At 33.4% G+C, this 16,620-nt stretch overlaps 1 protein-coding gene across 1 annotated transcript in view; it reads right to left on the reverse strand.

Moving 5' to 3' along the window:
• Positions 1-7,693: 7,693 nt before the first annotated feature.
• The window catches only part of LOC148945657 (uncharacterized), a 149,429-nt gene continuing 140,502 nt past the window's right edge, over positions 7,694-16,620 (reverse strand). Inside the window, exon 8 of the mRNA XM_089097859.1 lies at positions 7,694-8,536. Within this exon, the coding sequence (XP_088953985.1) occupies positions 8,232-8,536 (305 nt within the window). The 3' untranslated portion in view covers positions 7,694-8,231. The remainder of the gene's footprint in view (positions 8,537-16,620) is intronic.

The raw sequence follows: 16,620 nt of genomic DNA on the forward strand, positions 1-16,620 counted from the left end.
AATTGCTTAATAATAATAAAAAATAACATAAAAAAGCTTCCAATATCTAAGCTTCAGGAGATTCCAGTTAACTGTCTTCTTTTTTTTCAATGTTCTCGTTTATTTGATTGAAATTGCTTAATAATAATAAAAAATAACATAATAAGCTTCCGAGATCTAGTAAAAAACCGGCCTATTATGCTGATTAAAAAATATTCATAAAAGAAACAAAAATTTTCTACTGCCCTTTTTAAGTGAACAATAAGATTGGAGGGCAGCTAAGCTCCCCACGCTTCTTTTTTTCGTCAAAGTATTTGGATCAGCATTTTTAAGTAGCCATTTTGTTCAGCATAGCTGAAAGGTATAATAACTATGCCTTTAGAGATAACATGACCATTTACTAACATGATCCTCATATTTTATTTCTAAGTTTCAGGAGGCACAATCAATCTTTGATTGTAGCCAATGGAGAGAAATGTCATTAACTGAAGAGGAGGATATAAAATTATCAAGTGTAGGAAAATCAGTAGTCCGGGGGGAGAAAAAGTTGAAAACTCTAGAAACAGTAGTTCTGGCGGAGGATGCAGATACAATGGAGTTTCACCCTCCACCCACTAAAAGACGAATGGTTGAAGAAATACATATCGATTGTGATAGTATGGAGTTTCTCCCCCCCCCCACCCGCTAAAAGACGGAAAGAAGATGTCAGCATAGAAAGATCATCATAAGTTGATGATGATGATGATGTCAAAGTAATAAAAACGATAGAATATATAGATTTATATCCAATATTTCAATAAAACATCTTTTTTTATATATCTAGGAAATTGTGTCTTTTAGAATCATGCGATAGTTTTACAGATAAATATATTGGAAATTTTTTTTTTTAACTTTTTTTAACTTTTTTTTACATCTCTTAGAATGTCATGAAACACACTTAAAACACAAAAAATTCATATTTAATATTTTCCAACTTCAAAATTGGAATGATATAGATATGTGTGTCGCAACTTTTACTATTTGAAAAATTATGTTTTTAGTGACCACTTTTTTTTTACTTTTTTTTCTGACAGTATTTTTTTTAACTTTTTTTAACTTTTTTTAAACATTTTTTTAACTTTTTTTAACTTTGTTTACTGTGCGCTTGAAAGCATTATAGATATATGGTGGGACTGTGCGCTACTTATCGTTATAGCTATATGGTGGGACTGTGCGCTACTTATCGTTATAGCTATATGGGGAGACACCCCGCTCTCTATCGTTATATCTATACTATTAGAGAGAGAGAGAGAGAGAGAGAGAGTGAGAGAAAGATAGAGAGAGAGAGAAAGAGAGAAAGTGAGAGAGAGAGAGAGAGAGAGAGAGAGAAAGAAAGAGAGAGAGACAAAGAAAGCGAGAGAGAGAGAGAGAGAGAGAGAGACAGAGACAGAGAGAGAAACATATACAAACAAACAGAGTCAGGTACAGAAACATACAAAGACAGACACAGAGACAAGCAAACACCCGCTCAGACAAACATGCACAGAGAGAGAGAGAGAGAGAGAGAGAGAGAAAAGCATATACAAACACACAAAGTAAGACAAACTAACACGCAAAGACTGACACAGAGACAAGCAAACAACCACTCAGACACATTGTGACAGAGAGAGAGAAAGACAAAAACACATACAAACACACAGAATCAGACACACAAACACCAAAAGACAGACCCAGAGACAAGCAAATACCCGCTCAGACACAAGGCACAGAGAGACAGAGACCAGCAAATATCCTCTCAGACAGAACGACAAAAACACAGACACACACACAGATCCAGACAAAAAACACACAGACAGACACAGAGACAATCAAACACCTGCTCACAGAGAGAGAGAGAAAAAAAACACATACAAGTACACAGAATCAGGCATACAAACACACAAGGACAGAAACAGATACAAGCAAACACCCACTCAGAAACATAGGTATAGAGAGAGAGAAGCAAATTCCCGCTCATACAAACAGAGAGAGAGAGAGGGGGGAGAGAGAGAGAGAGAGAGAAAGACATACAATAAACAGAGTCAAGCACACTAAGACAGACACAGACAAAAGCAAACACCTGCTCAAACGCCGATCATTTTCTCAAAATGTATGTGAAGAAAATTTAGAGATAGCTATTTGTTAAAAATAGTCCAAATATCACAGGCAGTGCAGTACCCCTACCTAAGTAAGGAGTGATATGGGCATAATTTATTTTTTAAACTAATGACTATCTCTAAATTTCTGTCACACATGCATTTTGGGAAAATACGACGTTTTGGGAAGGGGTAGCTGCCCTTCGATCACTTTGACTCTTACAAAAATTACTAGAACTTCTGATTACCAGTCCAATTATCCCCCTTTGAAGTTCATACGACCACCATTTCTATACAAACCTTACATGTCCCTAGGGTATAACTTACATGCCTTGCCCTTTGGGCTGTGGGGGTTGTCATCATTAAGGAGACAATTTCTGGACCTTTCAACTACGCTCAAGATAAAGGCAAGATGTGCTTGGGGAGATGATGGGCGTAGGGGCGGGGCTCTTTGCCCCCCAATCAATTTCTACTATTAAAAAAGGCACTATGTCTTTCAAATCCCAATAGAGTGAGGCCCTCTCGAAGTCTCTACGACAATTCCTTCTATACGAAGTTCCCTGGTCTAAAAGAAAAATCATATATTGTACCCACATCACTCTTTACTTAGGCAGTGCTATTGAGATACCTAAGATTAATGTCATTTAACAACTTGGGATGTTTTGAACCTATTCCGTAAAATAATTCATCATGTATTCTCTTGACAGGGCCCGTCTCTGACTGTCTTCTTCTTGCCTTCTTTTGGATGCTGACACCCGACAGATTTTGGTAATATGATTTATCATCAGGTAATATGTTAGCACAAGCACTAGCATAAAGCTTGCTCTCGTCGTCAACTATTAGTTTTAGACCTGCATTATCTTTGAGCAGTATCTTCTCTGAAATGTTAACCTTGCAGATCCACCGTTCTGCCTTTGGAAATTTTTGGGTACTTCAAAGGATTTTAATCTATCAGTTGTATGACAATGCAAACATACGTTTCCAATTATGTCTCCATTAGTCCTAATCTAACAGTTTATGTATGTGTCTTTATGATTATTCAATGCTGCGATAACTATATCATGCACACAAACTTTTTAGGAGTAATTCTTCTTCACTTTAAAATGAGATATAAGTGCGTATTTTACCAGTGCACTATTTGTACTGATTAGAAATTCACAATAAACGAAACACCGTGTTTTATACTTTTCAGGAGACCTTGTTTCCGGCCAGAGTATGCGCCTCCTGGATTATTGTGGAAACCCTACAATATGATTTCGCAGGACATGTCTTCCAATTTCCTCTAAATCCTTTCTTATGACTTCTTCTGAAACTTGAGTAGCTTCTGGGATCCTGAATAAGGTTTTGCATAATTCTATGCGGAATTTTTGTAAAGCCACAGGAATGTGTTGCTAAGAACAAATTATTAGCAATGGCTTGTTAGCTATGTTCAATAGCGTTTCAACCATTTATGCATTGGACCTTAGGTTCAAATCTTACGGCAGTCAAATATTTCCTATAATTTCCCAACTGAGTAAACGGTCAGGGAGCCCCCGCTTGTAAAATTTTCAAGAAACCTGTTATCACGCAGCTCAGAATATACAGGTTAAAAACGTGCAGACAGGGAATCTCTGCTTGTAAGAGTAGTGGCTATGGGTGTCGTCAGAGTATATGGAAACTTTGGAGTGGGTTTGTAAAACACCTGCTGGAGATGACGTATCGCATTTAAACCAGTAAAAAATAAAACAGGAATGGCTATGGGTACAATGATATTCGTTAAGGCTACACTGCTTCAGAGATTGAAACCTCTACAAAATTCTCTGATATGCTTTCTCTGATAATATAATTGTTATCGAGATCGCTTGACATTTTGGGAGTGTCTTCCCCTTTTTAAAAATTTAGCAAATTTTCTCTGGCCCGTAACTTTTGATAGGTAACGTTAAATTTAATAGACTTTATATGTTTTGAGTCAGCATTAAATTAAAAAAAAAGTATGTGCCTATTGTTATCAAAACTCTATTTTTCAGTTTCAGTTACTATTGAGCCATGTCCCTCCATACTTACACTTCGTTACCATGAATTATTTGACTAGTGAATAAGAAACAATCAAATACTAGACTAGTTTCTTTTTATTAATATACGAGGAAAATTTTAGCATAGGAACCGTTTCATATTGAGCAAAAGAAACATTATCTATGAACGTAATTGGTCTAAAAATTAAAATATTAGCATTTTTTTTTACTTATCAACTTCACTTGTCATGGTAAAGAAACTCTTCCGTCTGATCGCTAAACAAGTCAGTCACAATTTCTCTTGTCATGTTTTAAGCACTTTACGAAAATAAATTCCTAACGTTTTGGAAACAGACGAAAAACAAATTTTGCAAAGTCCGAAATGTATGGTGAATGACCCAGCAATTGCCAAAAGAAACTATCCTATTAGTTCTTAGTTCTTGCTGGAACTCGAAACCGTACATCGTCGTGAAGAAAAACGATACCCCTTCGAGATTTTGAATAGTTTGTCTAATCCTTAATAATTTACCACGTTATCTAATGATGACAATTTTGATAAGAAAATATTATCAGCTGGTTTAATGGTCAATGGTGAGTTCTTTGATGAGGGGATCCTAAAACTTGCACGAAAAACATTTATATGTTAGCGGTAACGATTTTAAAGGGTTTAGAAAATGTTTTTCTCATACCTTTGCATCCATACCCCGCGACACTTAGTCCTCAGTAGCCTACCGGTACCACAGTATATAAATTATAGGAAGTAAGATCTTTCCCTATCTCACCCATTATAAAAACCCGGACCGAGGTGCGAGTTCTCCAGATAACGTAGAAACATAAGCGACATTATATCTTTTCACAGGTAGACAAGTAGATTTCTCTTGAACGCGGAACTTGGCTTAAACGTTGGAACACTAAATTTTGAAGAACCTAATTTTAAATTAATTTATTCCAATACATATATGAAAATCGGTAATTAGTAGTGCAATGTTATTATTAGATGTTTTTAGGAATTAGAAGTAGGTTTCGAAGTCTCAAATTGGTTTCAAAGGCATTTTGAGAAAGTTTCAGCCAATATAGGCCTACGTGTTCCAGGGTAATTGGACCGCTGATGGCAGATCAAGTGAGAAGAGCTGTTTGTACGCGCTAATGCAAGAATAAGTGGGAGGAGCTGTTTGTTCGCATCGAGAATGAAGAGCCAGAAATTATCTGCGATAAATGTACTGCTGATCTTTATACTGTGACCGGTACTAACAAATACTCTCCTTCATCTACCTTGAATTGTTTCTCAAGCGATCTTTTCTTGCACCACGGTCGGAGTATCTTATGCTCAAAAAGGTCGACCTCCCCTCACCTGGGGATTGATTTTGCCTACCATTACGGGCAAGTGGCACCAACTCATGAAAATTTAAAAGGAGGGGTTGTATGTTTCAAAATTGATGGGGAGCATTTAAGGATATTTTCGTCGGAAGGGGGATCACAAAAAAACTTTCAAAATGTATCAAAAATTTGTTCATATGCATTATTGTTATATTTTTACGAGTCGGACAAAAATTTCGGAGGAGGGTGTGCAAAACCCCTAATACCTCTCCCAGAACCTGGGGGAATTTTTTAATTTTTTCAACAAGAATACCACAAATGAAATTTTTTCGAGTGAATAATACGAAATAGGAGGTATTTTTAAAAACCTGGAGTGGGGAAAATGCCCCCCTAAATTGGCAGCACTGTTACTGGCTTCATCCCATCTAATATCAGGACTGTGTTTCACAATATGCCCTGCCTCACCATCAGACACTCGGCAAAAAGGCCAATTGCGGGACGGTAACTGAAATTGAGTAAAGTGACATGCTCCCATAAAAAAAGTCGGGGGAAAGTGAAGAAGATCACGGATATTTTTTGATAAGTCTTCGTTACAGTACGCCATGCATCTGATTCAAATATTGTTCAGACTATTTTTATTTCTTGGTATGTTGAATTTTTATAAGCAGCCCCGAACACGGTCAAATTGGGAAAAACAAGAATAAAAGCTCATTCGCTATTTATCTGTCACTTAGTCAGGTTCAGGAACAGGTTAGGGTTACCAATTGCTATGATGCGTATTAGAGAAAGGAAATTGAAAATCACAATTGTAAGTTTAACAATGAAATTCGTGTTATCTTCATTTCATCGAATATTCTTTGCTGCATAATATACGGTTGCTGAGCCCCCCTGAACGAGTGGATAGTACACTGTGGATATTCAACTACATCATAATTTGACAAATTGTTTGGTTTACTGAAAGTTTTCACATAGGACACATATTTTCATAATCAATTAAAGGTGGAGCTTTCAAGAAGCCTACCTGACATCGCAAAGGTGTTAACATATCAGCTTACAACCAGATGGTAGATTCATGTTTTGCTGAAAATTCTGATTTTTGAAAATCTTGTTAAGCAAGAAAAATCTTTAATTTTGGCATAATCATCTAACAAAATTCCAAAATTGCACACTACTTGGCATTTATATATTTTTTTAACATTCAATGCTCTAAAAACTTACAAATTAAATATTATCGCCATTCTCTCGTTAGTAAAATCTGAAATTACGTAAAAAAAACTTACATCATCACATTCAATACAATAAGCCCACGAATAGGTGATGGAGAAAGTGGTTAAATCTACATACATACTTGATAGCGAGTTGCAATAAAACTAAAATCACTAAATCAGTAATAAAAGATTCAAAGTTTTGACAGTAATTTTTCTAAGCCTAAAGAATCCAAATGATGAAGGATATTTTTAAGTTTTTTTTCACTTTTCTGGCTAAGGACTATTATCCAATATTCTCTTTTGTATATTTGGCTAAGAGTTCCTTGATGCGCATGTGGACCAATGCACTGTTGGCACTTATATATATCTGCAACACATTTCACTTAAAAAGTGAGCTTTGTTGGCAAAATTAAAGCTTTCTTAAAAGGTATTTAAAAGGGAGTTCCATAACGCCTTTATTTGAGTTACGGTATCTAAATGGGAATTCCATATTTCTGGGGACATCCTTGGATGTCTTGCGTTCCATTTAAGTCTGACTAAGTATTGTCATTTATTAGGCCGATATAGGAAGAAAGCTTGGATTTGACTTGAATTAATTTTGAATTTTTACAAAAGAAGTTTTTCAAAGAAAAGTAAAGAACTATATTACACCAAGAACGAGCGAAAAAAAATTAATGATTTTTGTAGCGCAAAACTACCATAAATAACTATTAATAAATAAAATTAATCCAAAACGAAGAGAAATTATAATAAAAAACCAAGTCAAAATCATATTTCTTTCTACATTTTTTCTACCGATGAACTCTTTTTTTTGTGTTTGCATCGAAAAGTTTCCACAGAAAATTCAGGCGGCTTGGTACTGCGGTGAATTGTTAGTAGCAGTAGTAAAATAAACGAAAAGTCGGATCCAATCTATTGTTTTTCCTGTTTGATATTTTAGACCAGTTTGTCACATTATTATTTTTTTCTTTTTTTTAAAAGAAACCCTCAGTTTTTTTTTTATTTAACACCAATGCATCTTAAGTACAAACCAACACGAAAATACTTTCCTAAAACAGGCAGTACACTAACTGGTTGATGGCAGTCATGTTTAATTATCACTTTATTTGATTAATATACTTTCAGTTTTTCAAACATTTAAAGTTTCAATTAATTTTAATTAATACATTTAATTTATTTTCTATATGTCTACTCTAGTGCAAAATTCAAGCCACGTAATATAACATCTTTGAATTACACTAACGCAACCATCAAACTGCAGTATCAATTCACTAAACGGCATTTCTGGTAAACTAGTTCACCAATAATTGTATTATATTCAGTACCTAATTTAAAATGGGATACTTTCAGTATTTCTTTTCTCCTGCAAAATTCACGTCGTATAACATAACACCTTTTGAATTATCACAGCCAAACTACTAACAAATACAGTTCCATTTCACCGAGGCATTGAAAAGGAAGTTTCTTTCGTTGCAAGCATTCAGTGTCTAGTTCAAGGTGTACTATGTTTCAGTATCCTTTTTCTCCTGCAAAATTCATATCCTGTGACATAACACCTTATGAACAACCACATCTGAGCTATTGAAAATATTGCATTACTTAGTGTAAGATTACATTTCTTATTAACCTAGTTCAGCAAGCATTGTATTCAATTCAGTGTCTAGTTCAAGGTAGGTTTCTCTTTCTTTCCTAAGCTCTTCTTGTACTTTTTCAGCACTCTGCTTAAGTATCAAATTCCCTTTCCTAAGCGTTGCCAACTTTTCTTCGTGTCTCTTCGATCTTGTTCGATGTTTCTCTAATCTTCTATCATATGGCAAATTTACATCGTCTGTTTCACTATCCTCGTCGTGGATTATAAGCTCGTCTTCTTCTTCGGATGAGGATTCTTCTTCAGTTTCAGTTTCCTCTTCTTCCTCTTCTGCTTCTTCTGCAAATATAGCCTTCATTAATCGAACAGTTCGTGGTAAAGTAAGGAGTGACCCGGCTCAATAGTAACCGAAACTCTAAAAAACGGAATTTTTATACTAGTAGATGAATCAAAGGATTCGGATTTTTATGCTGATTTCAAATATAAAATTTTCACCAAATTTAGTCTAACCCATCAAAAGTTACGAGCCTGAAACAATTTACCGTATTTTCAATAATAGGGGGAAACACCCCCCTAAAAGTAATAGAATCTTAATCAAAATCAAACCATAAGATTCAGCGTAAGAGAAAACACTACTGTAGATGTTTCAAGCTCCTATCTGCAAAAATGTTGAATTTTGTATTTTTTGCCAGAAGAAAGATCAAGGATGTGTGTTTATTTTTTATTTTATTTTTTTGGTTTTTTTTAGAGGTCATTATTGATCCAGTAGTCCTAGAATATCATGAGAGGGCTCATTCGAAAGGAAATTAAAAGTTGTAGTGCCCTTTTTAAGTGACCAAAAAAAATTGAGGGCAACTTGGCCACCTCCCACGCTAATTTTTCCCAAAGTCACCCAATCAAAATTTTTAGATGACCATTTTGTTCATCATAGTCGAAAATCTAATAAGTATGTCATTGAGGATGATCCCCCCCCACAGTACCTCGGAGAAGGGCTGCAAGTTATGAACTTTACCTATTTTTTAAATATAGTATTGTTTATTGGGAAGTATACAGACGTTTTCAGGAGGGATTTTTTCTGGGTGGAGTGGGGGGGGGGGTCGGAGGAGAGGATTACGTAGGAGGATCTTTCCATGGAGGAGGTTTCCTTTGGGGAGGGGACATTTCTATGAAGGGGGTGCCGGATGTCCCAGCATAATTTAAAAAACGATCAGAAATTAAATAAAAAAACAAGTTTTTTCAACTGAAAGTAAGGAGCAGCATTAAAACTTAAAAAGAACAGAAATTATTACGTATATGAGGGGTTTTGCCCTCTATTCAATACCTTGCTCTTTGCGCTAAGGTGTTTTTTAGTACTTTCAAAAGAGCTATCTACTCTAATTAAACGGCCTTAGTAGTATTGATATAATGATAGGCATGAGACAGTCCCCCCATTTAGCTATAATGATAGAGAGCGGACAGTCCCATCATATATTTATAATGATAAGTAGTGGACAGTGCTCCCGCCAATACAAGCAGACAGTATAATGACCGGAATTCAACCCCCGTGAAAATTTGCGTTGATCTGTGTTCAAAGTGCGTGATGATTCCTTTGTTTTAAATTGTGAAATTCTTTTTGTAATTTAATTTTTTAGGCGTGGTTGACTTATGTTTAACCTTGAAATAATTTACATATATTAATTTATTATTAATTAATTTACATAATTACATTAATTTACATAATTATATTAATTTACATAATTACATTAATTTCTTCTTTTTTTTTAAATTTTAATAGTTTTTTATATTGATGTCATTTTATTGTACTCTAACGATGATATTTTTCTTTTCCAATGATATGATTTTTTACATTCTAAGTATCTTCCCATTGATTTATATGAAATTTGTGTTTGATGTAGGAATCGAACGTGAGACCCATGATTTCCTAAGGTAAGAGAACGAAACGTTAATCGACTGAACCAACAAGCCTTTGAACATATTATGATTTTAGAAATACAAACAATGAATTGTTTCTGGGACATTGCCCAACTGATGTTAAGCCTCACAATATCGTAACAAGTTCATTCCATTGAACTGGAATAAGATCAAGCACATTCAATTTATCAATTGGATTTTTGATAGGTGTTAAAAGTGACATGTTTCGGGGCATTTTTATGGCATCATCATGAGAATATGCATACCACGATGATTTGAGATGCATACTAGACAAACAATTTCTTCTGATACTTGGACCCCAAGTCCTACCCCTATCCGTCATCCCTATCCCTCCACCGTCCCTTGAAGTTCATTTTGAATTTCTTTCATTGAAATACAAGAGTTGGATTATTTCAGTAGTGTTTTGTCATGGTTTACCTTGTCACAGTTACATTCTCTTGATTTTTCAAAGTTCATTTTGAATTTCTTTCGTGAAATGCAAGAGTTGGAATATTTAAGTAGTGTTTTGTCGTGGTTTACCATGTCACAGTTACATTCTCTTGATTTTTCAAAGTTCATTTTGAATTTCTTTCATGAAATGCAAGAGTTGGAATATTTCAGTAGCATTTTATCATGGTTTACCTTGTCCCAGTTACATTCTATTGATTTTTCAAAGTTCATTTTGGATTTCTTTCCTTGAAATGCAAGAGTTGGAATATTTCAGTAGTTTTGTCGTGGTTTGCCTTGTCACAGTTACATTCTCTTGATTTTTCAAAGTTCATCGTGGATTTCTTTCCTTGAAATGCAAGAGTTGGAATATTTCAGTAGTGTCTTGTAGTGGTTTACCTTGTCACAATTACAGTCTTTTGAATTTTTAAAGTTCATTTTTGGATTTCTTTCATTGAAATGCATGAGTTGGAATATTTCAGTAATGTTTTGTTGTGGTTTACCCTGTCATAGTTACATTCTCTTGATTATTCAAAGTTAATTTTTAATTTCTTTCGTTTCAGTAGTGTTTTGTCGTGGTTTACCTTGTCAAAGTTACTTTCTCTTAGTTTTTCAAAGTTCATTTTGGATTTGTTTAGTTGAAATTAAAGAATTGGAATATTTAAGTAGTGTTTTGTTGTGCTTTACCTTGTCACAGTTATATTCTCTTGATTTTTCATAGTTAAGTTTGGATTTATTTCGTTGAAATGAAAGAGTTGGAATATTTAAGTAGTGTTTCGTTGTGCTTTACCTTGTCACAGTTACATTTTCTTGATTTTTCAAAGTTAATTTTGAATTTCTTTCGTCAAATGCAAGAGTTGGAATATTTCAGTAGTGTTTTGTCGTGGTTTACCTTGTCACAGTTACATTCTCTTGATTATTCAAAGTTCATTGTGGATTTCTTTCATTGAAATGCAAGAGTTGGAATATTTCAGTAGTGTTTTGTCGTGGTTTACCTTGTCACAATTACATTCTCATGATTTTTAAAACTTAATTTTTGGATTTATATCGTTGAAATGCAAGAGTTGGAATATTTCAGTAGTATTTTGTTATGGTTTACCTTGTCACAGTTACATTCTCTTGATTTTTTAAATTTATTTTTTTTAATTTCTTTCGTTGAAATGCAAGAGTTGGAATATTTCTGTAGTGTATTGTCATAGTTTACCTTGCCACAGTTACATTCTCTTGATTTTTCAAAGTTCATTTTGAATTTCTTTCATTGAAATGCAAGAGTTGGAATATTTCAGTAGTATTTGGACATGATTTACCTTCACACAGTTACATTCTTCTTATTTTTCAAAGTTCATTTTGTATTTCTTTCGTTGAAATACAAGAGATGGAATATTTTAGTAGTGTTCAGTCATGGCTTACCATGTCACAGTTACATTTTTTTGATTTTTCAAAGTTCATTTTGAATTTCTTTCATTGAAATGCAAGAGTTGGATTATTTCAGTTGTGTTTTGTCGTGGTTTACCGTGTCACAGTTACATTCTCATGATTTTTTCAAAGTTCCTTTTGAATTTCTTTCATTGAAAGGCAAGAGTTGGATTATTTCAGTAGTGTTTTGTTGTGGTTTACCTGGTCAAACTTAAATTCTCTTTATTTTTCAAAGTTCATTTTGTATTTCTTTTGTTGAAATGCAAGATTTGGAATATTTCATTAGTGTTTTGTTGTGCTTTACCTTGTCACAGTTACATTCTCTTGATTTTTCAAAGTTCATTTTGAATTTCTTTCGTGAAATGCAAGAGTTGGAACATTTGAGTAGTGTTTTGTTATTGTTTACCTTGTCACAGTTAGATTCTCTTGATTTTTTCAAAGTTTTTCAAAGTTCATATTTGAATTTCTTTCGTGAAATGCAAGAGTTGGAATATTTCAGTAGTGTTTTGTTATGGTTTACCTTGTCAAAGTTACATTCTCTTGATTTTTTCAAAGTTTATTTTTAATTTCTTTCGTTGAAATGCAAGACCTGGAATATTTCAGTAGTGTTTTGTCATGGTTTACCTTGCCACAGTTACATTCTCTTGATTTTTCAAAGTTTATTTTGAATTTCTTTCATTGAAATGCAAGAGTTGGAATATTTCAGTAGTGTTTTGTCATGGTTTACCATGTCACAGTTGCATTCTCATGATTTTTCAAAGTTTATTTTTGGATTTCTATCGTTGAAATGCAATAGTTGGGATATTTCAGTAGTGTTTTGTTATGGTTTACCTTGTCACAGTTACATTCTCTTAATTTTTCAAAGTTCATTTTGAATTTCTTTCATTGAAATGCAAGAGTTGGAATATTTTAGTAGTGTTTTGTCGTGGTTTACCATGACACAGTTACATTCTCTTGATTTTTCAAAGTTCATTTTGGATTTCTTTCGTTGAAATACAAGAGTTGGAATATTTCAGTAGTGTTTTTGTCATGGTTTACCTTGTCACAGTTACATTCTCTTGATTTTTCAAAGTTCATTTTGAATTTGTTTCGTGAAGTGCAAGAGTTGGAATATTTTAGTAGTGTTTTGTCATGGTTTACCTTGTCACAGTTACATTCCCTTGATTTTTCAAAGTTCATTTTGGATTTTTTTCATTGAAATGCATGAGTTGGAATATTTCAGTAGTGTTTTGTCATGGTTTACCTTGCCACAGTTACATTCTCTTGATTTTTCAAAGTTCATTTTGAATTTCTTTAATTGAAATGCAAGAGTTGGAATATTTCAGTAGTGTCTTGTCGTGGTTCACCATCACACAGTTACATTCTCGTGATTTTTCAAAGTTCATTTTGGAATTCTTTCGTTGAAATGCAAGAGTTGGAATATTTCAGTAGTGTTTTGTCATGGTTTACCTGGTCATAGCTATATTCTCATGATTTTTCAAAGTTCATTTTGTATTCCTTTCATTGAAATGCAAGAGTTGGATTATTTCAGCAGTGTTTTGTTGTGGTTTACCTTATCACAGTTACATTCTGTTAATTTTTCAAAGTTCATTTTGAATTTCTTTCGTTGAAATGCAAGAGTTGGAATATTTCAGTAGTGTTTTGTCGTGGTTAACCTTGTCACTGTTACTTTCTCATGATTTTTCAAAGTTCATTTTGAATTTCTTTCATTGAAACGCAAGAGATGGATTATTTCAGTAGTGTTTTGTTGTGGTTTACATTCTCACACTTACATTTTCTTGATTTTTCAAAGTTCATTTTGAATTTCTTTCATTGAAATGCAAGAGTTGGAATATTTCAGTAGTGTCTTGTCGTGGTTTACCATCTCAAAGTTACATTCTCTTGATTTTTCAAAGTTCATTTTGGATTTCTTTCGTTGAAATGCAAGAGTTGGAATATTTCAGTAGTGTTTTGTCCTGGTTTACCATGTCACAGTTACATCCTCATGATTTTTCAAAGTTGATTTTGAATTTCTTTCATTGAAATGCAAGACTTGGAATATTTGTGTAGTGTTTTGTCGTGGTTTACCTTGTCATAATTACATTCTCTTGATTTTTCAAAATTAATTTTGGATTTCTTTCCTTTAAATGCAAGAGTTGGAATATTTCAGTAGTGTTTTGTCGTGGTTCACCTTGTCACAGTTACATTCTCATGATTTTTCAAAGTTCAAATTCCACATTATTGCACAGAAATATCAAAACCATAGGTTAGGTTAGGCTAGCCTACGTACGCGCGCGTACGTAGGCTAGCCTAACCTAGCCTATGGTTTTGATATTTCTGTGCAATAATGTGGAATTTGAACTTTGAAAAATCATGAGAATGTAACTGTGACAAGGTAAACCACGACAAAACACTACTGAAATATTCCAACTCTTGTATTTCAAGGGAAAAAATCCAAAATGAATTTTTAAAAATCAATATAATGTAATTATGACAAGGTAAACCACGAAAAAACCCTACTGAAATATTCCAACTCTTGCATTTCAAAGAAAGAAATTAAAATGAACTTTGAAAAATCAATAGAATTTACCTGTGTAATAGTGAACAATGATAAAACACTACTGATATATTCCAACTCTTGCATTTCAACAAAAGAAATCCAAAATAAACTTTGAAAAATCAAGAGAATGTAACTGTGAGGTGGTGAACCACGACAAAACACTACTGAAATATTCCAACTCTTGCATTTAAATGAAAGAAATTCAAAATGAACTTTGAAAAATCAAGAGAATGTAACTGTGGCAAGGTAAACCATGACAAAACACTACTGAAATATTCCAACTCTTGCATTTCAACGAAAGAAATCCAAAATGAACTTTGAAAAATCAAGAGAATGTAACTCTGTGATGGTGAACCACGAAAAAACACTACTGAAATATTCCAACTCTTGCATTTCAATGAAAGAAATTCAAAATGAACTTTGAAAAATCATGAGAATATAGCTGTGACAAGGTAAGCCATAACAAAACACTACTGATATATTCCAACTCTTGCATTTCAACGAAAGAAATCCAAAAATGAACTTTGAAAAATCAAGAGGATGTAACTGTGACAAGGCAAACCACAACAAAACACTACTGAAATATTCCAACTCTTGCATTTCGAGGAAGGAAATCAAAAATGAATTTTGAAAAATCAAGAAGATGCAACTGTGACAAGTTAAAACACGACTAAACACTACTTAATTAGTCTAGCTCATTAATTTCAATGAAAGAAATCCAAAATCAAATTATACAAAATCAAGATACTGTAAACGTGACTAGTTAAAGAACAAAAAGACACTACTTAAATATTCCAACTCTTCTATTTCAACGAAGAAATTCAAAATGAACTTTGAAAAATTAAGAGAATGTAACTGTGACAAGGTAACCATGACAAAACACTATTGAAATATTCCAACTCTTGCATTTCAACGAAAGAAATCCAAAATGAACTTTGAAAAATCAAGAGAATGTAAGTGTGAGAATGTAAACCACAACAAAACACTACTGTAATAATCAATCTCTTGCATTTCAGTGAAAGAAATTCAAAATAAACTTTAAAAAATCATGAGAATGTAACTGTGACAAGGTTAACCACGACAAAACACTACTGAAATATTCCAACTCTTGCATTTCAACGAAAGAAATTCAAAATGGACTTTGAAAAATTAAGAGAATGTAAGTGTGAGAAGGTAAACCACGACAAAACACTACTGAAATATTCCAACTCTTGCATTTCAATGAAAGAAATTGAAAATGAACTTTGAAAAATCATGAGAATATAACTGTGACATGGTAAACCATGACAAAACATTACTGAAATATTCACACTCTTGCATTTCAACGAAAGAAATCCAAAATGAACTTTGAAAAATCAAGAGAATGTAACTGTGTGATGGTGAACCACGACAAGACACAACTGAAATATTCCAACTCTTGCATTTCAATAAAAGAAATTCAAAATGAACTTTGAAAAATCAAGAAAATGTAACTGTGGCAAGGTAAACCATGACGAAACACTACTGAAATATTACAACTCTTGCATTTCAACGAAAAAAATCCAAAATGAACTTTGACATATCAAGAGAATGTAACTGTGACAATTTAAACCATGACAAAGCACTACTAGAATAATCTAGCTCGTGCCATTCGCGAATGACATTCAAAATGAAATTTGAAAAATCAAGAGACTGTTACCGTTACAAGGTAAACAATGAAAAACACACCTAATGAAATATTTCATTTAAACGGAATAAATTAGAGATTAAATTTTAATAATCGCGAGAATGTAACTGTTACAAGTTAGTTCACAAAGACACACGTTTAAAATATACAAACTCTTGAATTTCAACGCAAGCTATTACTATTTAAATTTTAACTGTTAATAGAATGCAAGTGTAACCAGCTACAACACGTAGAGACAACAATAAAATAATCAAAGTCTTACATTTCAAGGAAAGAAATTCAAAAATGAACTTTTAAAAATCAAGAGAATGTAACTGTGACATGGTAAACCATGACAAAACACTACTGAAATATTCCAACTCTTGCATTTCAACGAAAGAAATCCAAAATGAACTTTGAAAAATCAAGAGAATGTAACTGTGTGATGGTGAAACACGACAAAAC

This window comes from Artemia sp. Qi Xiang Cuo, chromosome 12, assembly GCF_049724085.1.
Source record: "Artemia sp. Qi Xiang Cuo chromosome 12, ASM4972408v1, whole genome shotgun sequence".
NCBI lineage: Eukaryota > Metazoa > Arthropoda > Branchiopoda > Anostraca > Artemiidae > Artemia > Artemia sp. Qi Xiang Cuo.